The sequence below is a fragment of the Leptosomus discolor genome, chromosome 1 (assembly GCF_034619465.1).
Source record: "Leptosomus discolor isolate bLepDis1 chromosome 1, bLepDis1.hap2, whole genome shotgun sequence".
Classification (NCBI taxonomy): Eukaryota; Metazoa; Chordata; class Aves; order Leptosomiformes; family Leptosomidae; genus Leptosomus; species Leptosomus discolor.
The window spans coordinates 86,403,516-86,425,441 of NC_141391.1; the positions used below are offsets into that span (position 1 = coordinate 86,403,516).

The 21,926-nt window shown below is 36.6% G+C and overlaps 1 protein-coding gene across 3 annotated transcripts in view; it reads right to left on the minus strand.

Moving 5' to 3' along the window:
- Positions 1 to 21,926, minus strand: part of ADGRG2 (adhesion G protein-coupled receptor G2) — a 51,187-nt gene that overhangs the window by 14,798 nt on the left and 14,463 nt on the right. Inside the window, exons 3-20 of one of the 3 annotated variants that reach the window (XM_086465866.1) lie at positions 18,627 to 18,668; positions 17,266 to 17,304; positions 15,525 to 15,569; positions 15,383 to 15,415; positions 14,604 to 14,645; positions 12,765 to 12,812; positions 11,452 to 11,519; positions 9,775 to 9,848; positions 8,736 to 8,775; positions 8,568 to 8,602; positions 7,249 to 7,331; positions 6,483 to 6,543; positions 5,221 to 5,957; positions 4,213 to 4,411; positions 3,737 to 3,893; positions 1,528 to 1,677; positions 1,180 to 1,302; positions 4 to 49 (exon numbers count right to left, since the gene is read on the minus strand). In XM_086465866.1, coding sequence (XP_086321992.1) covers positions 4 to 49; positions 1,180 to 1,302; positions 1,528 to 1,677; positions 3,737 to 3,893; positions 4,213 to 4,411; positions 5,221 to 5,957; positions 6,483 to 6,543; positions 7,249 to 7,331; positions 8,568 to 8,602; positions 8,736 to 8,775; positions 9,775 to 9,848; positions 11,452 to 11,519; positions 12,765 to 12,812; positions 14,604 to 14,645; positions 15,383 to 15,415; positions 15,525 to 15,569; positions 17,266 to 17,304; positions 18,627 to 18,668 — 2,022 coding nt within the window. Of the gene's footprint in view, positions 1 to 3; positions 50 to 1,179; positions 1,303 to 1,527; positions 1,678 to 3,736; positions 3,894 to 4,212; positions 4,412 to 5,220; positions 5,958 to 6,482; positions 6,544 to 7,248; positions 7,332 to 8,567; positions 8,603 to 8,735; positions 8,776 to 9,774; positions 9,849 to 11,451; positions 11,520 to 12,764; positions 12,813 to 14,603; positions 14,646 to 15,382; positions 15,416 to 15,524; positions 15,570 to 17,265; positions 17,305 to 18,626; positions 18,669 to 20,173; positions 20,187 to 21,926 lie in introns of all 3 variants that reach the window. The other 2 variants (XM_086465924.1, XM_086465982.1) reach the window with 2 other exon arrangements.

The following is a 21,926-nucleotide window of genomic DNA, read 5'->3' on the forward strand; positions in this document are numbered from 1 at the left end:
TACCATTTTTATTAAAGTCCCAAAAAACACATCTAACTGTTGAATTATCCTGTTTAGGAGGTTAAAAAAAAAGAAAGATGTTTTACTAAACTGCGAGTTTATGATCAAGTAATTTATGAATTATCTACAAAATACAGGCAAGAATAAATACTACATACATGAAATATACCTGTTCTACACGAACACAAAATGAATTTAGGTGCATAGAAAGGACTAATATTGCAATATGTGTGTGAAAATATGCTGAATAAATTTGAAGTCATCATATAGGAGCTAGCTCTCATGCGAAGATTTTGTTCCTGGTAGAACATTATGAATGCTCTTTCATTGTCTTCCCACACTACACAAATTCTTAGGATTTCTCATCCTTCTTGATTTTGTAAGTATCAAGAACATGACCACACAGAAAACCTTTTTGTTTTGTAAACCATGGACTTATATCACCATGATTTTAAAGGTTTACATATAGATTTCCCATACACACATGAAAATAATAAAATTAGTAGCAGTAATACACTATGCTGCTATGAATACTAATACTTCTACAGTCATATCTCAAAACTCAGTATTAGATCAATAGAAATAAAGACTATACTAGGCTAGCTCTTGAAAAAAGCTTCAGGTACATTAGTGGAATCCCTACATTTTACAGTTTATAATATTTTAGTATTTTAAACTCTTTTAAGACATGGGATAGATTTTAATCCTTGATGCTCATTTAGGAAAGAGATGCTTTATATAAGCCCTAATACTTCCAGATGACACAATCCTGTGTTCCAGTTTAAGGAACAACGTTCCCCCCAAGAAAGACTTATATTGCTTTCTGGCCATGAAGCACCTACAAATGTCATGATTGCAGCATCTCCGTAGCAACCCCTACTGCCAGGCTTCCATCTAAGAGTTTTTATTCTTTGAGGAATAAAACCAAAGTGTAGGTAGGAAAGGTAAAAACTGGACGGGTAAGTGATAGAGCGAAATTCCCTGAAACCATCTGAGAACAAAAATTTATAGAAGTGATAAGCAAAGATGAGTGATTTTGAAAGTCCAGATAGAGACGAAGTGTCCACACTAGTAAAGCAGAACCAACCGATCTGTATCCTTACTACAGTATTTCTTCTACGACAACTCCAACTGAAGCAACAAAGTTGTCCTTTAAGTCTGCCAAAATGTAAATCATACCTGATTAGGTCTGATATTCTGTAAAACGACAGTAACATTTGCCTTTAAGTTGCTAACTGTGAGGTTAGCAACACTTGATGATATAACATTGCTGATTAAAGATGCATTCTTCAAGGACAGATCCTAGAATGACAAAAAAGAATCAGATTTTAAAATCTTAAAGGAAACAACAGTAGATTACAGCACCCACAAGCTCAGTTACTATGCAGAGTAAGAACTGGACAAAAGCAATTAGTTTTTAAATCAGGAAGTCTTGAAATGTGTTTTGTGGGAAAAAAGTCCATTCATACTTTATTTTGCTCTAGGCTCAAGTTTAAAACCCTTATGAACAGAGGATCAAAAGGATACCTGGAACAAAGTGGTCTTTTTAAAGAAGTTGAATATAATTCTAGAAGCCAAGTCCAACTCTTCAGGGGGTAAATTTGTCAGCAATGCTGAAGGAAGTGTAATTGATCCAAGATTATTTAAATCATTAATTGCATTAATGCCTAGAGAGATCTGAAAAACAAATGTAAGGATTATGGTTCATTTCAGTCAGTAAAGAAAAATTAAATTGTGACTCATTTTCAGTTTGGAACTTGAAATACATCTCTCTCTAATCACTATCTGGAACTCACTGCTGCTCTTTCATTCCTATCCTGCTCCAATGAATAAATAGCATCTGCAGGCCTGAAAAGGATAAAACTCATTTCAGGTCTGCCTACCATTGAAAATACTCTGGCTTTACCCATTTGCTTACAGGCACAGAACACGTCACTGTGGTGGATAATACTGATTCGAAAAAGGCGAAGAGGAACAACCTAGGTAGGTCTATGTAACTGCGGAGGGAGATCAACATTTCACAGCATGGAAGACTGGAAAGGCAAAGCATTTTTATACCCTATATGAGGTATGTCAGAAAAGCCATAGCTAGCCATTAGTTGTCAACAGGTTTTTAAGTACAGTAGGTTAAGTAGAACCTAAGAACTTAAACCCTAACTTTATGATCATCTGGCAAAAATGACAAAAATAAGCCAGATAAGCTACAATTCAGATATCTCAAGAGCTTAGTGATCTAACGCTATAAAAAAAGATCTGAACTTCCACCCAGTTTTCTGTGCTGTACTTATACGACAGAGAGCTTTGTTTAGTACAAAACCTCTCACATTTTCTTGCCGCACAGTAGTCACATTAAGTACAAATATCATCATCTCAGAGTTCCTGAGAGATATGAAACATCAGCAAAACTGAAGAAAGAAATTATCTGTGTATTCAAAGAATGGCTGTAATAGGAATAACAGTGTGAGCTCCCCACAGTGCCCTAACAATATGGTTTAACTCTTCTGTTTAGACCAGTGGTCGCCAAAGGTTTTTGATCATGCACAGCCTAAAAATTTTTTGAGCATGCTCCCCAAAATACATCTATCTATTTATAAGTTATACGCATGTACTCTGTACTAATATATTATGCACGTTATAAAACATACAAAACCCAGACTTTTTAAAAGGATTATAAAGAATATATATTTTTTTATTTATTAATCATATAAAAATAATATTAAAATATTTTCTTCCCACACCCCAATGGACTGTCACATGCACAAACCAGGGCGCTCACACCCCACTTTGGAGATCACTGCTTTAGACAGCCACCAAAGAAATCCTGAATCAACTCCACAAAAGCATTCCCGTTGCTCTAGTTTGAACTAGTGATATTTGTTAAAAATTCTCTGTATTTCATGCCAGTGCCATGAGATTTCCAAAAAATCATTACTTAGCAAGTATCTGTTTTTCATCACTACCACCTCCTAGGCAACCTCCTAGGCACCTCACATTCATGCACTACATATTGCTAAGAAAATAGAAAATAACTCAAATGTTAATATTTTGTATCATTTTCATTAGCTCATGCTACATGAAGCTATTTCTCTCTCTGAGAGGACAGAACGTGCCAAAATTTGCCCAGAAGTTTCCACCTCTCCTTGCTTAAGCCTCAAAGACTGGTCTAAAGCTTTATTTCCTCAAGCAGGAGGGAGGTTTTGAGTGAGACAAACTGGATTCAAACTTTCTAAGCACTTCTTTCTTGGCGAGACCAACTAGCCATGAGTGACAAATGTATGAATGTCATTATCCAAGCAACATAATAGTTCTTTCCTGGAACCCTCAGCAATTAATCTCCTTCTAACAGATGAAGCCATCTGGCAACACTTCTTGACAAATTTCAGCACTGTCAGGGTGGGTGATTAAATGACTCATGATTCAGGGTTTTTGAGGCAAAGTACTCTGCCAAGCACTCTGTCCATTCTGGTGTTCTGGCTGTACCCTCTCTAACAGCTTGTTAGTTGAATGCCAGTTTCTGCTAAGTTTGTTGCTTATGAACACAACAGAAAATGAAAGGAAAAACTGTGGAGGGCTTCAACAGCAAACTGTTTTTTCTCTGAAACTAACATGAACAAAGACCCTGAAATTGTGACATAAACACAGAACAAACTCATGTTACATAGAAACATAAAAACATGAATATTCAAAAATAAATGTTTGAGAATTTCTAAGTATTTAGAATCATCAATGTTTTAACCTGGAGATCAGCTGAGTCCTGGACAGCAAAAGACATTTGGCTGGAGCGGATGCTATTGGTTTTGACAACTGCCAGAGCCAAGGAAGGGGAGGCAAAATCAGCAGACGTTGCTGAAAAGTTCAGTTTTAAGCCAATATAATCCACCAGTTTTATAATTCTGTTAAGAAAAAGAGATATTTAGTATTTCCAAGCACATACACCCAAAATTCTCAGGCAAGTTGTGGTTATGAAGCAGCAATCGAAGTGCAGCGTAAAATACACTGCTCGCTTACTGCAGTGTCAACACACAAAAAAATACACTCTTTTCCATGTAGAGTGGTAACACTATAACGATACTCCTTCCATTTTGTCTAAGTACATTAAAGAATAAGAAATATTCTTTTGGATTATGACTACGAAAAAATGAAACTGGCTGAAGCTGATTTATCAAGACAGTCAATACAACACACCTCTAATCTACTGCCGAAATGACCTACCTGTTAGAAATTTGAGGTGGTAATGGTTGAGAAGCAGTCAGGACTTTGCTAACCTCACTAACCATCCTTTCTACATCTTTTGGCTCCACCTTTCCAGCTGCTAAATCATCTTCTATTTTGGACACTATTTCCTCAGCTGTGGTGATGCTAATGGTGGTATATACAGAAGTCGTGTACGTGGTAGCTGATAGTATCTTTCCTGTGACAAAAGAAAAGTTGTACACTTATTTAAACATTGTGTTCAACAAATGAAGTAAGCTTTGAGAAGTAGAAAAATTAAGCAGTTCTCTTGACTAACAAACTTTATCACAACTTGTAAGGTCTCTCAACATGTTATGTGAGACAGAATCCCTTTTCTCCCTATCAGCTACATTGCAGAGAGCAATACTTTAAATCTTATGAAAACATAAAGCAAGGTTTCAAATGGCCAGCACTAACTCTACTTTTCATTGATTAGAAAGTTCCTCACATCAGACCATTAGTGATGTTAAATAATCTATTATTTTGGATTTTTAGCCACTGGGAAGTAGAATAAAATCAAGAAAAGATCAGCAGTTTGAAAAGAAGCTTGTAAAGATGAGTACAATCTTCATAAGGAAATACATAGCCATTAAGAATATTCCTAATCAATAACAATATTTTAAGGAAGATCCAACATTGATTTGCAGTATTTTAAATACTAGCTTAGTAAAAAAAAATAGCTACCTGGCTCTGTGACTTAGGTTTTTCTGCCAAAGGTACCCATTGGGCACTTAGCAGCACAATACCTATCTACCATAGTTACCAACCAATTTGTTGGGTGAGGTATCACTCATCATGGCCAAAGGCATCAGAATGTATTTTAAAATAAGTATACATCTCATGGGAGTTGTCTCAGGTTTTTCAGAGTAAGTGGAAGGTCACAGCTCAGATATATAAACTTGTTTAATAAAGTTTAAAAGCAAATTCAGTATACGGCACTCAAATTAAAAAAAAAAAAAAAAAAATCACTTTACTTGTCATATTTACCTGGGCTCCCATTAGGCAGGCTACCATGGCCATCAGCAGTAGAATGAGGATGAGAAGCTGAGACAGAATGGTTGATAGGACTAACAGTCGGTGTCAAAGTTATTGTGAAAGGAGTAAGGGGAAGAATAGGAGCTGCAGTAACTTTTTTGTTACCAGAAATAGGTTGGCTCAAATCTGTAGCAGGATGACTTTGTGCAACAGGTTTGGTGGCAGCCTCAATGCGGGGAATTGGTATTGAAGGTCTGGAGGGAAGCTCAGAAGAGGAAACTGCAGAATGTTTAGTGAAACTTACGGAAGGAGAAATTATTGTAATGGTCTTGTTAAGATATGGAGCATCGGATTTAGCTGAGAAAGCAGCATTAGTGACAGATTTTGTTGTAGGTGTGGAAGTAGTGACATATTTATTAGAAGCTATGGAAGGAAAAGTTGGCATGGCAGGTTGAGCAAGAGACTCAGAAGAGGAAAGTGTAGTGATAACACTGGTAGAAGACACAGAAGTTTCAGTAGTAGATGTGGTGGAAGTTTCAGAGAGAGGATTTGTAGTGGGAGATGTGGAGAGAGTTCCAGAAAAAGAAGTTTCTGTGAGCGGTGTGATCAGTGGTCTAACTGTGGGGCCTTGTTTGGTTGAAAGCATAGTGGAGGAAATAAAAGCATTAGATTTGGAGGAAGTCTTTTTAGGGAGAGAAGGAGAACGAGGAAAAGGAACCCATATAGAATGAGGTGGCACTTGTATAGTACTGTAAAAAAAAAGACACAGAAATGCACGTTAATTTCAACATTGTTTATATTTTAAAGAAAACAAGTTATAGTAGAGGAATATATATGAACAATAGGGACATACTACTAATAATGTATATTTTAAAATCAATCAGATTGGCTATTTCATGCTCTAGTAACAAACATGAATTCTAACATTTTGAGGGTTCTTACAATCTATTTTGCTGCAGTTGTTAACTAACGAGTCCATAAATACTACTGCTACCTTTGCTGCTATTTCTGGAGGTAACCTGATGCCGAACAGAAAAGCTATCTGCATCAGGACAAAAAATAAAACAAAACCAAAAAAAAAACAAACAAAAAAAGACAGGGAAGAGAACGGAGGGGAAGAGGGAGGAAGAGGGAGGGAGATACATAGAAAAATGCCTGTCAGGTTGCTCTTGTGGAGTGCTTCCTGGCTATTACACTGCAACATGGAAGCTGACTCTATTAATGCATTAGGAAATTTAGGAAATAAGCAAGTCAAATTTTGTATTTATACTTACTACATTTGTAATTCTTCAGCAGTCAAGGAACAATACTTCAGTGACGAACAGCAACAACGTTCTGAGATGACAAAGATGCATTAACCTAGTTTACCGTCAAGCATAAAAATTGCTAATACTGTTAAGTAGGATATTCAAATAAGCACATGGTTTGTGTTTTTTAAATAGTGTATATTGAATGATTGACTTTGAGGTTTTTTCCTGAAATGACATTGGCAAAACAGATCTTGACCAGTCAGTATATTGCAATACCCCCAGATTTTTGCACAATGCCTGACAAGCACCACAATGCCTGACAAACACAGGTTTCTCTCTTTGCCATTGTAAACAAACCAAAATGCAAAGCTACAGCTTTTGAAACAGAGACAAATGGTATGAGTCACCACTCCATGCCATCACAATATCATTTAGAGAGCTTGGCTACTTTATAAACTTTCAATTCAGCTATTTTCAATTCAGATCACCATTTCAGTATGACATTTATGTTCTCAAGTAGTTTTACACCTAATCCTTTCACAGTCTGCTTTATTAATGTAGTCAGCAACTTTATACCGAAGGTTTTTTAAACATATTTCTATCTTCCCCCTCCCTACCCAAAAATCAGAAGGCTGCGTTTTTTATATATTTATATTGTTCAACAAAAAAATATTTTTATCTAAAAATAAGTAACAATCTTTCTTTTAGCTACTTGGAAGTCACGCGTAAAGATATGAAATTTAATCTGAAAGGGTAACTGTGATGAGATTGTGTTTAAAGCACAACTTACCAACTTGGCTTTGTCCTACTTTGTCTGTTAAACTGCTTATATTTTCTCTCTCAGCCAGCTTGACTATGAAATTGCAGTGTGTACTATAAGAAGAAGAAAAAGCTTTAGACTCCAGAAACAGAACTGCCTCATCTTTGCAAAGCGTGAAACTAACGTCAAATGCTAAGTGAAAGCACATTAGCACAAGTGCTAAGTGTGAAAGCACATTTCTCCTAGGCTCCTTCAGGTTTGGGGATATTTTTAATGCACATAAGAGACTACGCCATGATAAATGGAAGAGCAGTAACATCAGTTTGTGGCAACCTATTTTCTCTTTCCTCTACAGACACTGTTGATTCTTAAATGAGGCCCTCCCTAATTAATGTTAGCCTTTAAAGAGTTGGTAATTTTATAAAGATAATAACAAAATCTCCACTTTTACTGTAAAGAAACTCCAGAGAGGAACTAGCAAGTATCCTAGGTGGCTATGTCAGTGCATATGAAACCTCCAGGTGAATGAAAAGATCACACATAAAAGATGAAATGAAGATTCTCCCCAGCTAACAAGAATGAAAAGCGTACCCTAACTACTGCCACTATATGACATGAAGGTGTGATCTGACTTTCTTCCTATTACTATTTGAGTGTTCTGGACTTCTCTTTCATTCCAACCCAGGAAGATAAACCCCAAATTCAAGTGTTTGCGGAAACGAAGTTCTAACACTTTGTTTTAGAATGCAGTGTTTCCAAGTTGATCAGTTTAAAGGATCAGCAATTTAGTGGCAAGTAGCAATTAAATTGTCAGACATTATCTATATTTCAGGGTTTCCAGGATCACCTCTATGGAGCAGCCTTGCCATTCTGATATCCCATGGCTTCCAAATTTGGAACTGGTTATCTTCTCAGGCTTCCCCTACCCTGAGGATGGCTGGTTTCCCAAGCCAAAGAACAGCAACTTGGGATGTCTGAAGCAATTCCCTCTTAAAGATTGCATTGTATTCACATGCTGTGGAAGTTTGGTCATCCCAAATCCCATAGCCTTAGTGGTTAAGTTGCTGTGTGACTCAGCTAATTCAAAGATGCAGAAGAAATACGGCAGGCAGGTCTGTGCTTCACCAGAAGATTAACAAAAAGCAACACAGTTTGGTTAAAAAAAGAAAAAAAATAATCAAAAATCACTAATGCTAGCAGAATAATGGGATCAGAATTTCTTTGTCAGCCTACCAATATTTCTTCAGCCTGTTTCTCAAACTTAAATTCCTAGAAAGTTTGGGTTTTCTTCTGTTACATAGCCCATTCATACTTTAAATATATAAGCATTTAAAAAATTAACAACAAACCTCTGGTTTTCCGCACTGCATTCCATAACAGAGGACTGTAGTGGCAAGTGAAAACAGAAAAAAATTGTTTTGTCAGGAGAAAACAGGACTGATACTTAGATAATGACATTAATCAGAAATAAGTTGGAAAAAAGTTTTCCAAACAGTAACCACAATTAGTAATCTTACCTCACTTACTGCTTGCAAGGTTTTGTTGAACTCCAAAATTCTTTAAAATAAAAAGTTAGCATTATGCAGGATTTCTAGTTATGTTTCTAAAGACAATTACAACAATATAATGAAAAGAACAAGGTATTACTAAGAAAAAAAAATTTGCCAGTTCTAATATTGTAAAAACACTTTTTAAAGGATTAAACATTTTAAAAGTTGCTTTTATTAGTCACTCTACAAATAAAGTTTAAACCTCTGTCATCACATATTTTAACATCAATCCACTTCTTTAAAAGTTATTTAAAAGAGTAAAAGATAAATCTTAATGTTGCCTTTTTGCAAGCAAGCATTTGGAACAGAATTCTAAATTTATACTCAAACCCACAGAAACAGAGTGAGTAACAAATACGGATTTCTTCTACAAAGAAGATCTGTTGGCCAATCACATCTTTTTTATTTTCAGAGTAAGTTTTGAGACTAGCAGTAAATATTCACTCATTCAAACCTCTCCTTATAAAGACTGTGAAAGAAGAAACTACACTAAAATAAAAATATAAGTATGGCTCCAAGTATATGTATTAAAAAACTTGCAGCTATGGAAGTTCTCTTAGTAATTTCCTACGAGACACACCAAATCCCTGAAATTATAAAAAAATTTATTCATGAAGAGCAGCAGCCAGACTGGCATTCTCAACAATCCACAGCTCATGTCCTCAGATGGGATTATTATTGTTAATAATTACTATAACTATTATTAAGATCATCAGCATATAAACAAGGCCTTCGGGCCTTGTTGAGCCCCAAGGAAACTCAAGGGCCTAAAAGGAAATCAGCAAGTGTATCATTTCTTAAAACAAACTCCAGTGGTACATAAAGCAAAACTAAGACTATTGTAAACAATACGAACTTCGTGTAAAGAACAGTAACTTGCAACTCCTGAAATTTTTAATTTATAAAGGAATAATGCAAAGTGAAGAGTCTGATAACCACATGGAAGGTCTCACGTCATATTTTTCAGATATAACAAAGATTTCAATCTTTATTCAAAATTACTTACCTCAATTCTTGTGGCGTAAGTCCTGGAATTGTAATTAATTTCGTAACGTGACTGTTGGTGGTTGTGTTATTAAACTGTTAGAAACAAAGATTCCATGGCTAAGTAAAACCAGCAATTTTTAGTCTTAAAAGAAACATGTTCATTTAATGCATTTTAACAGTCTGAAATTCCAAAGGTAAGAAGCACATCTTCTCATGAATACACTTCAACAAATATTTACCATGACATTGTTGTCACAACTTATGTAAGGAACTGGCTCATCTAATATAGAGCAAATAACAGGATCTGATTTGTGAAAGATACGGGCAAGAAGATAATGACCTCCCCATATCTCATGTTGGAGGAATTTGGCTTAGTTTGCAACAAACACAGCTTAGACCAGACACCGAACAAACTTTCTAACTGTAAGTGCAATAGGACAAGCTCCATAATGGACATAAGTAACAGACAACATAGAATCCTGGGAGTAAGAAGTCAAGAACTGAGGAGAAAGACATGGTAGGAATGATCTAAATACATATGACCTAGCCTTAGGGCCAGGGGATACACTAAAGTTTATCTAAAGGCCCTTTATAGATCTGCATTCTTAGTCCTTCTGGTTGCCACCACTACCAGTTATTTTTATATTTCACGCAAGCAGCAAGCACCATGATGAAAACACCATCTAACACATATGGTATTGACATTACCTAAGAAATATTCTGCTTAAAAGAGTTTCAGGAAACCTGTTTTTCTAATAGGTATAACATTACTACACTAGGATGGTTTCAGTAGGCATTATCACCACTGAAACGCAATCCAATGCAGAGGTGGCTTTTGCCAGGGGCCTACCCCTACCCAAACTCAATGCTCCATGTGCACCTATGCAGTAGCTTTCTGACGTAACTGTGCTGACTACTCTCATGGTTACAGAGATTGGCATGTGAAATTTCAGACTGAGTGCAGACAGGGATGTGTAGGAGAAAGATACAAGGTCCCTTTCACGCTAATGTCCCCTTTTTTTTTTCCCCTTCAGTTTTACACCTATAATGACTAAACATTCTCACCCTCATAGTATTATCTTGATACTGAATATCTCTATGTCCTTGCTTTGCATATCATTCTCCTAAACCTCTGTTGTGTTGTACAAGTGGACACACTCGTGTCACATAGGCCTACTGCAAAATTAATAACTGATTGATTAACCACATGCCAAAAAGCACAGAACGATACCCTACTTGCAAGGGTTTCAACGTGAATTATTCCTGGGATGCAATCCAATTTCATTTATGCCCATGCTGTTGCCATCTAACAATGCTTGCCTACTAAAGTGCCTCAAGTAATCTCCAAAGGAAGACCCTGTATTCCTAAATGTAGATTTTTAATTAGGCAGTTCCTCTCTCCAGACTTCCCAGGGCTTCCCCCTCCTTTCAGTGGCTATACAGAGAATACAGGCCCTTACTGTAGGAAGTTTACTTAGCTGAAATTCTAAAATTTAGCTGCAAAGCAGCTGTTTGAGAGAGACAGTAGATCCACCCACTACAAATATTAACTTGTACTGCAAACTGTATTTGAAATAAAATAAAACTATGAAAACCATAATAAGAATCATGTTAGGGTATGAGTATTTTAAGTGTAGACAAAAAAAACTCATTTCAACCTTCCTTACAATAAAGTTTTAAAAGAGAGAATACTTACTATTTCTACACTTACTGATGTGTTACTTTCTTCACTTGCCCGAAGTTTTACCTTGCCCACATAGAACTCTAAAACCAAAACACAAGAAAGTTAAGAAAATTAACGCTAAACAGCATGATGTAAAATTATTCAAGAATTTAAAAATTCACCATCTTGTGTTACAATAGAAGGGAAACATTTACACTAACTTTCCTGATAATTCACTATTTTTGCAATTGTTCTTCCATCTGTCACTTACTATTTCCACAAATGAACTAGTCAGATAGCTTCACTATTTTCTGTATATTTATTTTTTGTGGCTTTCCCTAAATTCCTTCTAGTTTGGTTTTCGGTTTTGTTTGTTTGTTGGAGTTGTTTTTTTTTTCCAAAACAGAAAAACTGCACTGCACATTACTTTTACTACAACTTCAACTCCTGCAATGAGAATAAAATGTGTGGGTAAAGGCAAAGTGATACTCTGAAAACTATTCCCTTGGGGATTAAAGAACTTTCAGGATACCATAATTCAGAGCATCATTCAACAGTCCTTGAGAGCTGGTAGGCCCATTTTGGAGACAAAAAGGAACTTCTACAACACTTCTACCCCTGCAGCCACACATTCACTGCAGGCTATAGAGAAAGACCCATAGAGGAATGCATACATGATACCACCCAAATCACCTAGCAGTTTACTGTGTCAATCCGTAGGGAAACTTTAGCGGGGGCAAATACTTATTCTGCCTCTTTCTAATCTATAAAGTATTCAGCATACGGCTACTTGACAGAATTGACTTCACTTTCTCAAGTATTTCTCACAGAAGCATTTTGGAAGGCAGCAACATGCGTCAACAAAATCTTTTACTACATTTTTGTTAACACACGTAAAGGGACATCAGTGCCCTTCCCATTTTCCTTTGTTTGCCTGTTCTGTCACATCACACTCCTAAAATACAGACAGCTTTTACAATAATTCTAAACACTATTTCAACTTCTACTCCTGATACACAGTTAGTCTCAATATGGCAAACATTAGCATTTACCATAGCATGCTAGTTTCTTGTTTTCTCAGGTTTGTAATTCTTATCTGCAACTGCATCTCCTCTGATAAGAAACTAAAGATCAAAACCACAATAGACTAAACATTACTTTTAAATAAGAAACCCCCACATTTTAGATTAATTTTTAAGTTATACAAAATCTCTCTAAATTCGCAAGAAAATTTATTACAGAGCTAACTTTTACATAACAACTAGAAGTTGCTTCATTACTCAGAATAGAAAATACTTGGACATGTTTTTAATAAAAAAAAAAAAAGGAAAAAGAAAACCACTAACCTGAAAAATTACAGACAGGTGTTTTGTTGCATAAAATTGTTTCTCCGGCTATAGTTTTTTTTTGGGAAAAAAAAAATAAATCTAGTGAGTAAAAAAGTTGAACTTAAACCCAGTACTGACAAACCTACAGAGGAATTATTTCAATGTTTTAAATGCAAAAGTCTTCACCTTTTAGAAATATTTCACATAGCCTCTAGGCTTCACTTCTCTAGGGCACTCACCATGGCATCTTCCAAGACTTAGTATTCAGAGGGAAAGATTAATTAATTAATTTTGAATAATTTTCTGTAACAGTTTCCACAGAAGACCTACATGCAAGCGTTCTCTATATTTTTTTTTTTTTTAATCCAAATAAAACAGAAATTGGCATATCATAAATAAGCTCTTCAAGTATTCAATCACTAGGTAGCATATTATCTGCTTCTGAGGATTCTACTACAGACAGTTATGATATCAGGACAGTGAAACTGTTCTACCTGATAGAATTCAAACTATGATAACAGCAAGCATGTGTGCTCTCACCTAGTAGAATATGTCTTCAGTAAGTTACAGCAAGCTTTTGGCTGTTCCCATATCTGTAATACTACCCGCACCACAAAGAAATAACACTGATCCCAAATTAAAGGTACTGCAAACAGATGGCTCTGTCGTATAAAATCAAAATAAAGGACCAGAAAGGTATTTGCATCCAAGACAAAACTTGGAGGTAACTCCAAGAGAAAATCACTAACTGGCTGTTATTAGCCAGTCCCAAATAAGATGGGATTTTTTTTTTTCACTGTTTCTGTCATACAAACATTTGCCTCTTATAGTTTGATGCTTCATCAATTTTATCACTGCCAACAAACAGCCATCAGAGGGTATGGATTGTGAGCTGGTGGCAATATTCAGAGGATTAGAAAAAAAAATATGTTTTCAGACAGCAATTTAGATTCAACTAAATATGCCTTCCCTTTTGTGTTGGCAGTGAAATAGTTACAAAAATTGTATTAGCACTTTTTTTTTTTAAACAATCCTTAAAGAAATAAAATGTTCATAAATAACTGAATTCCTTAAAATTATTCAATACATAAAGAACACCACCATCTCCAAAAACCCAACACAAAATCCAGGAGTGACACAAAAGTAGAGAGTAACATCAGCCTCTTTTTCTTTACAGAGCACCCATTTGTGTGCCACCTCATCTTGCTTAGGATCTCTGCATGCCACCAAAATGCACAAAATAAATAAGCAGTGTGGAGGATAAAAGACTAGTACTTCAAAAATCACTAGTGCTTCCACCCCCCAAAGATCATCATATAACATAGCTGCAAACACCCTGCAGAGGTCACATTCACACGGTCAAATTATTCTAGCCAGTATGGCTCCAAGTCAGTTCTTCTACCACTTGCACTAAATCAGTGCAAATACATTCTAATTGGTCTACATGGATAACAAAAAAATTAAATTCACACTACTCCTGTAGACTGGACCTGCCCTGAGAACATCATGCCTGGATTCAGTCTGCTTCAATCTACTAAAAAGAATGAGGATTTTTTTTTTTTTTAAGTAAACATGGTCCCTGAGATTGTGTTTCTTACATCTTTGTGGTAACCTGCTGCTCTGACTTACAAAATAACCAAACTCTTCTCTATATAGCCACCTAGGCAAGCATTGCAGAATTAGACCTTCAAACAGCCTGGAGATCAATGCGAAGTAAGGCAGACTGCTAATGTGACACACCATAATACCAAGAAAAAAGATCCTATTAAAAATATTTAGGAGTAGACTTCCAGAACTCGTACATACGTAAATTCTGAGGAGCATAAAAGAAGATCAGTGGTGATACATGAATCCTACCTGGTGTTATGGTGGAGTAATAATCAGTGATGTTAAGAGTTTCTGTTAAAAAAAAAAGTTTTAAAATGAAGTTTTCACATTTTAACTTAAAAAGCCCATGAAATACATGTCACAAAAATAAGTTTCCTAATTTCTACTTTAGACTCCGTCTTCCCAGGAGTCTTCCCATTTAACCTATTCTACACAGGCACTTCAGCATAAGATCAATCATGTTCTAAAACCTGTCTTTCTCTCCACCAGCTATGAAGAACAGCAGGATGTCTAGTTCATATACAGTAGGAATCTGCACTGATACGGGATGAACCTACTCCTTGTTTTCAAATGGAAACATCATGAAAAAAGGGGTAGCAAGTTCTTCTGATCTTCTTTACTGATCCTATTTGGCAACTCACTGCAACCACATATATCATGTTAAGTGTCTTTAAGGAACAGGTTGTACATTAAATAGTATCAGAAAGTACAGAAAACATTCTATTTATAGATATACCAAAGAACTATATACTTGCTAAAAATAAGTATGTCCTGTTTGGGTTTTGGTAAGCAATGTACTATTTTGAATAAAAAAGAAAGGTTAACAGCTTAGTGTCAGTTAATTGTGCTTCAAAATCCTACCCATGCAGATTTTAAGTATAGATTGGCGATAACTACAATTTTTAAGATTATATATGTAAGAAAAGAATTTGGACTAAACAAATTCCAGTTGTTAAAAAAAGCGCAAACTTTCATGAATGCAACAAACATCTCCCTTCAGACCTTTCTCTCTTCATGCTAATTCTCACCTGCAGTCTGTGTAGTCTCCTCTGAAGTTGTATCTGAAGAAGAAAAATGAATAACCGTAAAAACAATAAAAATAAAATAAAAATCTAAAAAAATCTAAATCTAACTAAAATCTAAATAAGAAAAACACCAATAAAATCTTGCCTGAAGGATTAATAGGATAGGTGATAAAAGTAACAATAGAGGATTCTGGAAAAAAAAAAAAAAGAGAAAAGAAGTAAAAACTATATTAATACTTTACTTGTATGAATTTTGGAGAAAAAAGATTAAGCACGCAAAACTTCGAACTGAATACTATTTATCTATGTTCCAGTTTAAGAACAACTGCAGTGCTTGTTAAGAATGTCCTCATTATTTCAATATAAATATTTGAAATAATGTTCACACTACTTCAAAAATCTGAGCATCTGAATACAAACAGCTGGCTGAGTTCCTTCAGATATGTTCCTTTTATTGGTTTCATTTTTTTAGAAGACACAGATGAATTTGCCATATCCAACAGCAGTAACTGCTTAGCCCCAAGGACCTTTTCCTGCACTAACTCACAACACTCAGGAGCAGATATGACACACTAAGTTTGGCAAACTGTCTCTCCAAAAAAGCTATTTTTGCCAGTAACTATATATAAATAAGAGTGACGATGCAAATTTTCTTAGCTGCCTCAAAAGAAAACAAAAAAAGAAAATTACATTAAGACAACAGAAAACAATGTAAAGATTGCTCAGGAAGGATTTGCTAGTAAGCATATTTTAGGTGTCAGCACAGGAATACAAAGTTGTTAGAGGGCCACTTTATATCAGTTCAATATGACAACTTAGTGGTGTTTTTTAAATGGGTCAGAATAGCTTCGTAACAGAAGAACCTTATGTTTTCCACACTTTGTTACTAAAAGCATCACTGTCATTAGTAGAAGCAATATCTTTAAGTATAATAAAGAGCAGTTGGTGGCTCTGCATAAAGATAGCTGCACATCAAGAAAAAAAAAAATTATCTACTTCATTACATGGAAAGGGAGCTTTCTTTCTGATATATTTTTTTTGACCAGACTAGCTATTTTGAGCCTTTTCAAAATTAATTCCATACTCAGTAAAAGCTAAGCATACTTGGTTCTTAAGTAACAATCCTGAAGACAACTGATTTCTAAGGCAACTAACAAGCAGCCTAAATATGAGGAATCAGAGTGAAAACTAAGCGCTGACTTTATCTGTATTATTTGGCTTGGTATAAACTATAACAAATATTGAATTTGCTGCAGTCGTTAAAGATGAACCATTCTCAGATTGTATCTGTAAAAGAACAAAAGTATCTGTGTTTGTGTCTCTATTCTTTCTTTCCTCCAGAGCACGGTATGTCAGTATACATTAAGCAAGAAAGCAACTGGCTTTCACACAGCTATTTCAATGTGTCTACACTCTTCCTTTTTAAAAAATGCTTTCATAGGTGATGTTCATCACCTCTGGTCCCAGAAGTTAAGTCGTGTGTGTGTGTGCGTCTTCGTGTGTGTAGTATACTGCACTGCATGAAATGGCATATGCCCATCTGCATGGGAGGAGATGTAAAGGAGATCTCCCACTACAGTGCTCCTCCTCTGCCAACTCTGCAAACTGCTCACTGTTTGGGTTACTGGACAAAAGGCTCCTGATCAAGCAACTGGCAACTATTTCATCCCCAAGCATCACTGCCACAAACCATGAGTGATCCTATAAGGTACATTACAAAGTAGAATGAAGAAATTAATTTTCTCTTCAAAAAATAAACAATGAAAACATTAAATGCTGTAACTCATTTACATTACAACTTTTCTGCATTACCTCAGATAAAAGCAGATTTATCTGACATAAAATAACAAACACTGCAGTAACCGGTAAAGTGCTGATTTTCTTACCAGAGATAGTTGTTGCAGCTGATTCTCCTGAATTTGCAGCTTTTTTTCAGGCAGGAAAAAAAAAAAAAAAAAGAGGGAAAAAAAGGACTATAACGACGGTTCAGACACATAAATAACCACCCTCAGCAGCCTTTCCTTATATTATCAAAAGTTCATGGCATTCACCAGAAGAGGGCAACACCTGCTTATCAGAAGAACATTTCCAGGTTGTCAAAAAAGGCAGATGTAACAATCTCTGATTAAAAAAAATACAATTTTTATGAATTCAACTGGAATTCAACAGAAGACGCCTTCTTTTCAACAAATACTGGACAGTTTGCATTGTGTAATGTTAATAAAACAAAAATCATTGACCCAAGTTATGTGCCATGCTAGCCTGAAAGCTGCATGCCCACCCTGAGTGTCTTGCTAATTCTGGGAACGACAATCAAGCGTACCTTACAAGATGGCTGCAGTTGGGTATGAAGAACTCTTCTCAGGCTTTGTATGATAACACTGAGACTTGCCATTTAAAATCTATCCCATACATACCTGCTGTCTTTTCTCTCCTGCAAAAAGTAGCATTACAAAAAGCTAACTCATTTCAAGTTTGAACCTCTGACCTTGATAGGAGCCAGCCAACTATTTATATAGCAAACACTAGCCACTAAATCTTTGATGTTGTTACAGTCGGCATTTTGATCAAAAAGAAATTAGGAAACTTGGTATCTGGTTCACATAGCAACTTCAAAGTCAGCCCTGTCGTTCACTGAGTGGTTTTTGACAGTGCCACAGACCAGTTAAGTCACAGTTACCACAGAAATATAATCTAAAGACCAGCTGGCTGCAAATATCAAACACAATTTAAAAGAATATACTTAAGGCATTTCTACATCTTCTCTCAAAATTCAAAAGTCATCCTATAACGTTACAACACACTAATTATACTGGAAAGCCTTTCCTACTGTTGTAGACAAGTCAAAGATACCAAAAGTCTCTGAGGAAACAGATCATGTTTGGTTAAACATAGTAAACAAGGAGTTTCTGAAATGCTAATCACTCACATGACTCCTTGCTCAGACTACTTTGCTTGACTTACTGAAAACTAGTAATAGCTTCTTTCCAAAGGAAAAATGTAAATGTAATTTCTGCAGTGAAAAGAGAATTGGAGTCATGTCAGAGACCTTATTTTCATTTTATCTGGAAAATACACCATGAAATATACTATAAGCCACAAGGATGATATGGATAATTAATCTGTAAATATTTACATATTCTTAACTATCTCCATGAATTAAAAAGTAACAGCAGCAGCAATCTTCCTACACACTTTCTAAAATACAAGAACAACAGGGAAAAGATTACACAGAACCCTCAAATACCTGTTATCTGTTTTCTGCCAGGCAACGCAGCAGCAGTTCCAGCTACAAAGGAAGAATATTTTTTAGGAGCAGAACTGTTTATATATATTTGTACACATGCACATATATACACACTTTTTAAAACACAGCCATTTTAGATGTGCTACTCATCTCCATTCAAACTCATTTGCAAAACTGCTTTGCATTCACTGAGAAATGTGCGTCACGTCTTTTTGAAAGCTGGAAGTTGAACTCTTTTGAGTTCAATTTTTTACTCAGTTTATCACTTTTATACTTACAGAAAACACAGATTAGGCTGTGAGCCTTCCCACTGCCCTTCCATTGTCAATGTCTTCAGAAACCCTTTCAGCACACTTGCTTGAGTGAAGATGAAGTAGACTACGTAACAGTGACCAAAAATGTAACAGGTACACACAACTGTGCTTTCACACAGCTATTTTTGCAAAAATGTGGAAAATAAATGCTGATGAATTATTCAGGAAGTGAAATTTCATTAATATAAAAAAAGCAGGGGGCAGGAGAGTTAGGTAAGACAGGGATGCTTTATTCCATACATATTTACAAATTACACGAGATGTACTTTGAGAATACATCTACACCATGACGTGTATATACATCATGTAGACACTCACATGCCCAAGAACTGCACCACCAAAGAACATCTGAACAATGAGCAGACAGGTCAGGCTGCCAGAAATGACGCAGCTCAGGTGGACCTGGACTCGGAATGAAAAGGTGAGCTATGTCTAGCTCAACGGGCCCATGAAACATGTCCCTAGGGACACCTAGGGAGAGATGCAACAAATAGATGGGCTCTTGATCAAGATGTGGATCTAACAATTGAAGCTACTGCACAGGCTACCCATGAATATGAAATATGCACCAAAGTCAAGTGAGACAAGTGACTAAAGCCTCCCTGGAACAGAAGATGGTGGCTGGGCTATCAACATGAGGAGGCCTAGCAGATCGATTACATCAGACTACCGCTGCAAACCTGCCACAAAGTCAAGTGCTATGTGTTTCCCATGGTGGAAGCAACTAGCAGTTGGCCAGAAGTGTACCCTGCAGACTATGCCACCACCCAAAACATCACCCTTGGCCTTGAAAAACAAGTGGCTACACAGCATGACACTAAGTTAAGGCACTGTCACCTACCTCAGTGCCCTTGATAGCTGAGACCCTGGCTGTTGGGGCAAGGAGGAAGATAGTCGCTTCAAATCACTGAGCCTGGTGGGACACTTGAGCCACAGCCAATATGCAGGCCCGCAGGTTGTGGAGTAAGAGAGATTCTCTCTGAGTTACTGGAGCTGGTGGGACAGTTTCTCCACAGTTAGTGCCTTGATATCTGGCCAGTCCATCACCACCAAGGTGTTGGCATATTACACTGGTGCTTACTGTACTAACCTCTGCCACATGGTCAATGTGCAATGGACATCATCCAGATCTTTGAAGACCTGGTTGTTATCGAGGTTGTGGTAGACCACCTCCACCACTGCTAATTCCCTCAGATACTGGGCACTTTCCTTCTTCCATCAGTGGTGGTCCACTTGCATCAGTAGTCTACAAGACCACCCTCTGACGCTGAATCCAGTGATCCAAGTTCAAATCTCTGTGAGACCTCCAGTAACCAACCAGCTGGGGATGACACCCAGGAAAGTGCTCTGAGGCAGGAAACTCCTGGGTAGCAAGGTGTGTGGGAGAATTTGGGCAGATGCCTAGAGCAGTTTTCACCTCTGATGGCCTGGGAGTTTACACCTGAACAGGCACAGAATCCTGTCAAATGGCAGACTACTTGAAGGAAGGATGTCTTCCTTACACCGAAGACAGACAGACTTTTGGCGCTATGTTGTGGCCTGGCCTATGCCTACCAGGCCTGTGGCCAACACCCTGAAAGGAGCAAGGATCTAAGGACGCATAAATGGATGCTGTGACTAAACTAGAGACACAACCCTAACCATAACAGTCACTTCTGCAGTCTGAAGGAAACAATGGAAGTGAAGGTTGACTCAGTGAAGGAGGAAGGTCCTCTTGAGGGGATGCAGAAAGAAGACTTAGAAGAGGCAGCCTGTTCTGCAGCAGGACAGCCACAAGAACAGGAGGGGGAAGTGCCAGAAATCATAAAAGAAGCAGAAACCACCCCATCCCTATTGCTGAGTGAGCTGTGAGATACATGCAAAGGTGACAGCTAACAGCCAGGTAAGCAGATTGCTGCCTGATTGCTCCAATGCTGGGATACTGAGGACAATGATCAGGAGCAAGAAAGTACATGAGACCTTGACGATATGTAAAGAAATGTCAGTTAATTTTCGTTGAATGTCATACACTGCTTGAAGCTAAAAGCAGCAACTGAAATATGGCAAGGTGAATGCATGGAAATCAGGTTAATTGCACTATGTTTAATTTTTTAGGCATTTTCCTTTAAATTAACTGTTAGTTTTAGTTGATTTACATCCTGGGTAGAAATTTTCTCATGTAGAAGAAAAGAGAGAGAGAGAACCAATACTCTAAGTAAAATAATACACATTCATTAAGTAAAAGTAAAAAATTACACCTTCATACTATCAGCCTACTGAATTTAAACTATTTCAGTAAAGACAAAACCAAGTTACATCAAACATCTCATTTGAGACAATGAGGATTCTGCCTACAGAGAAATACAATTGTTTTTTTTAACATCTATCACTGTATGAACTTCACAGATCATGAAAAGTTGGCTATAACCTTAATTTTCAGTCAGTTCTCAGGAAAATTAGGACTTCTAACTATATGATAAGTCCAGTTAAAATACATGATCCTATAATCTATGTGTTCTAGAGCTCTTACATAGAAATGTTGATACTTCAACATTCTACAGTGATTATGTATCATGGCACCTAAAAAATTATTTTCTTCAACACCTATTGCGGGTTTAGGGAAGACCCTTAAGATACAAGACCAACTTCAAATAATATGCAGAACTGAAGCAGTAGTCACATAAAACTATTCTGTATTGTTCAGACAGTTAATAGGTTTTTAAGGTAGAATGGGGTGAATAAAAATAATTGAGAATTCTACATAAAGTAAAGTTGACTTTCAGTTAGAGAAGAAAGTTTTCTTCCACATGTGGGCAAACTGGCTTTCCTACCATAGGAAGTGAATTCCGTCTCCCAAAACTTACCTGCCACTGGTCCCATCTTACTAAGTGATTAGCACCTTGTGCAAAAGCCCTCATCTCCAACCAAAGGGCCCTGGAGGAAATTAAACCCACCTCCTGAAGTACCCAGCATCTCACAGAAAAGACCACCACACTGCTTCTTCTGC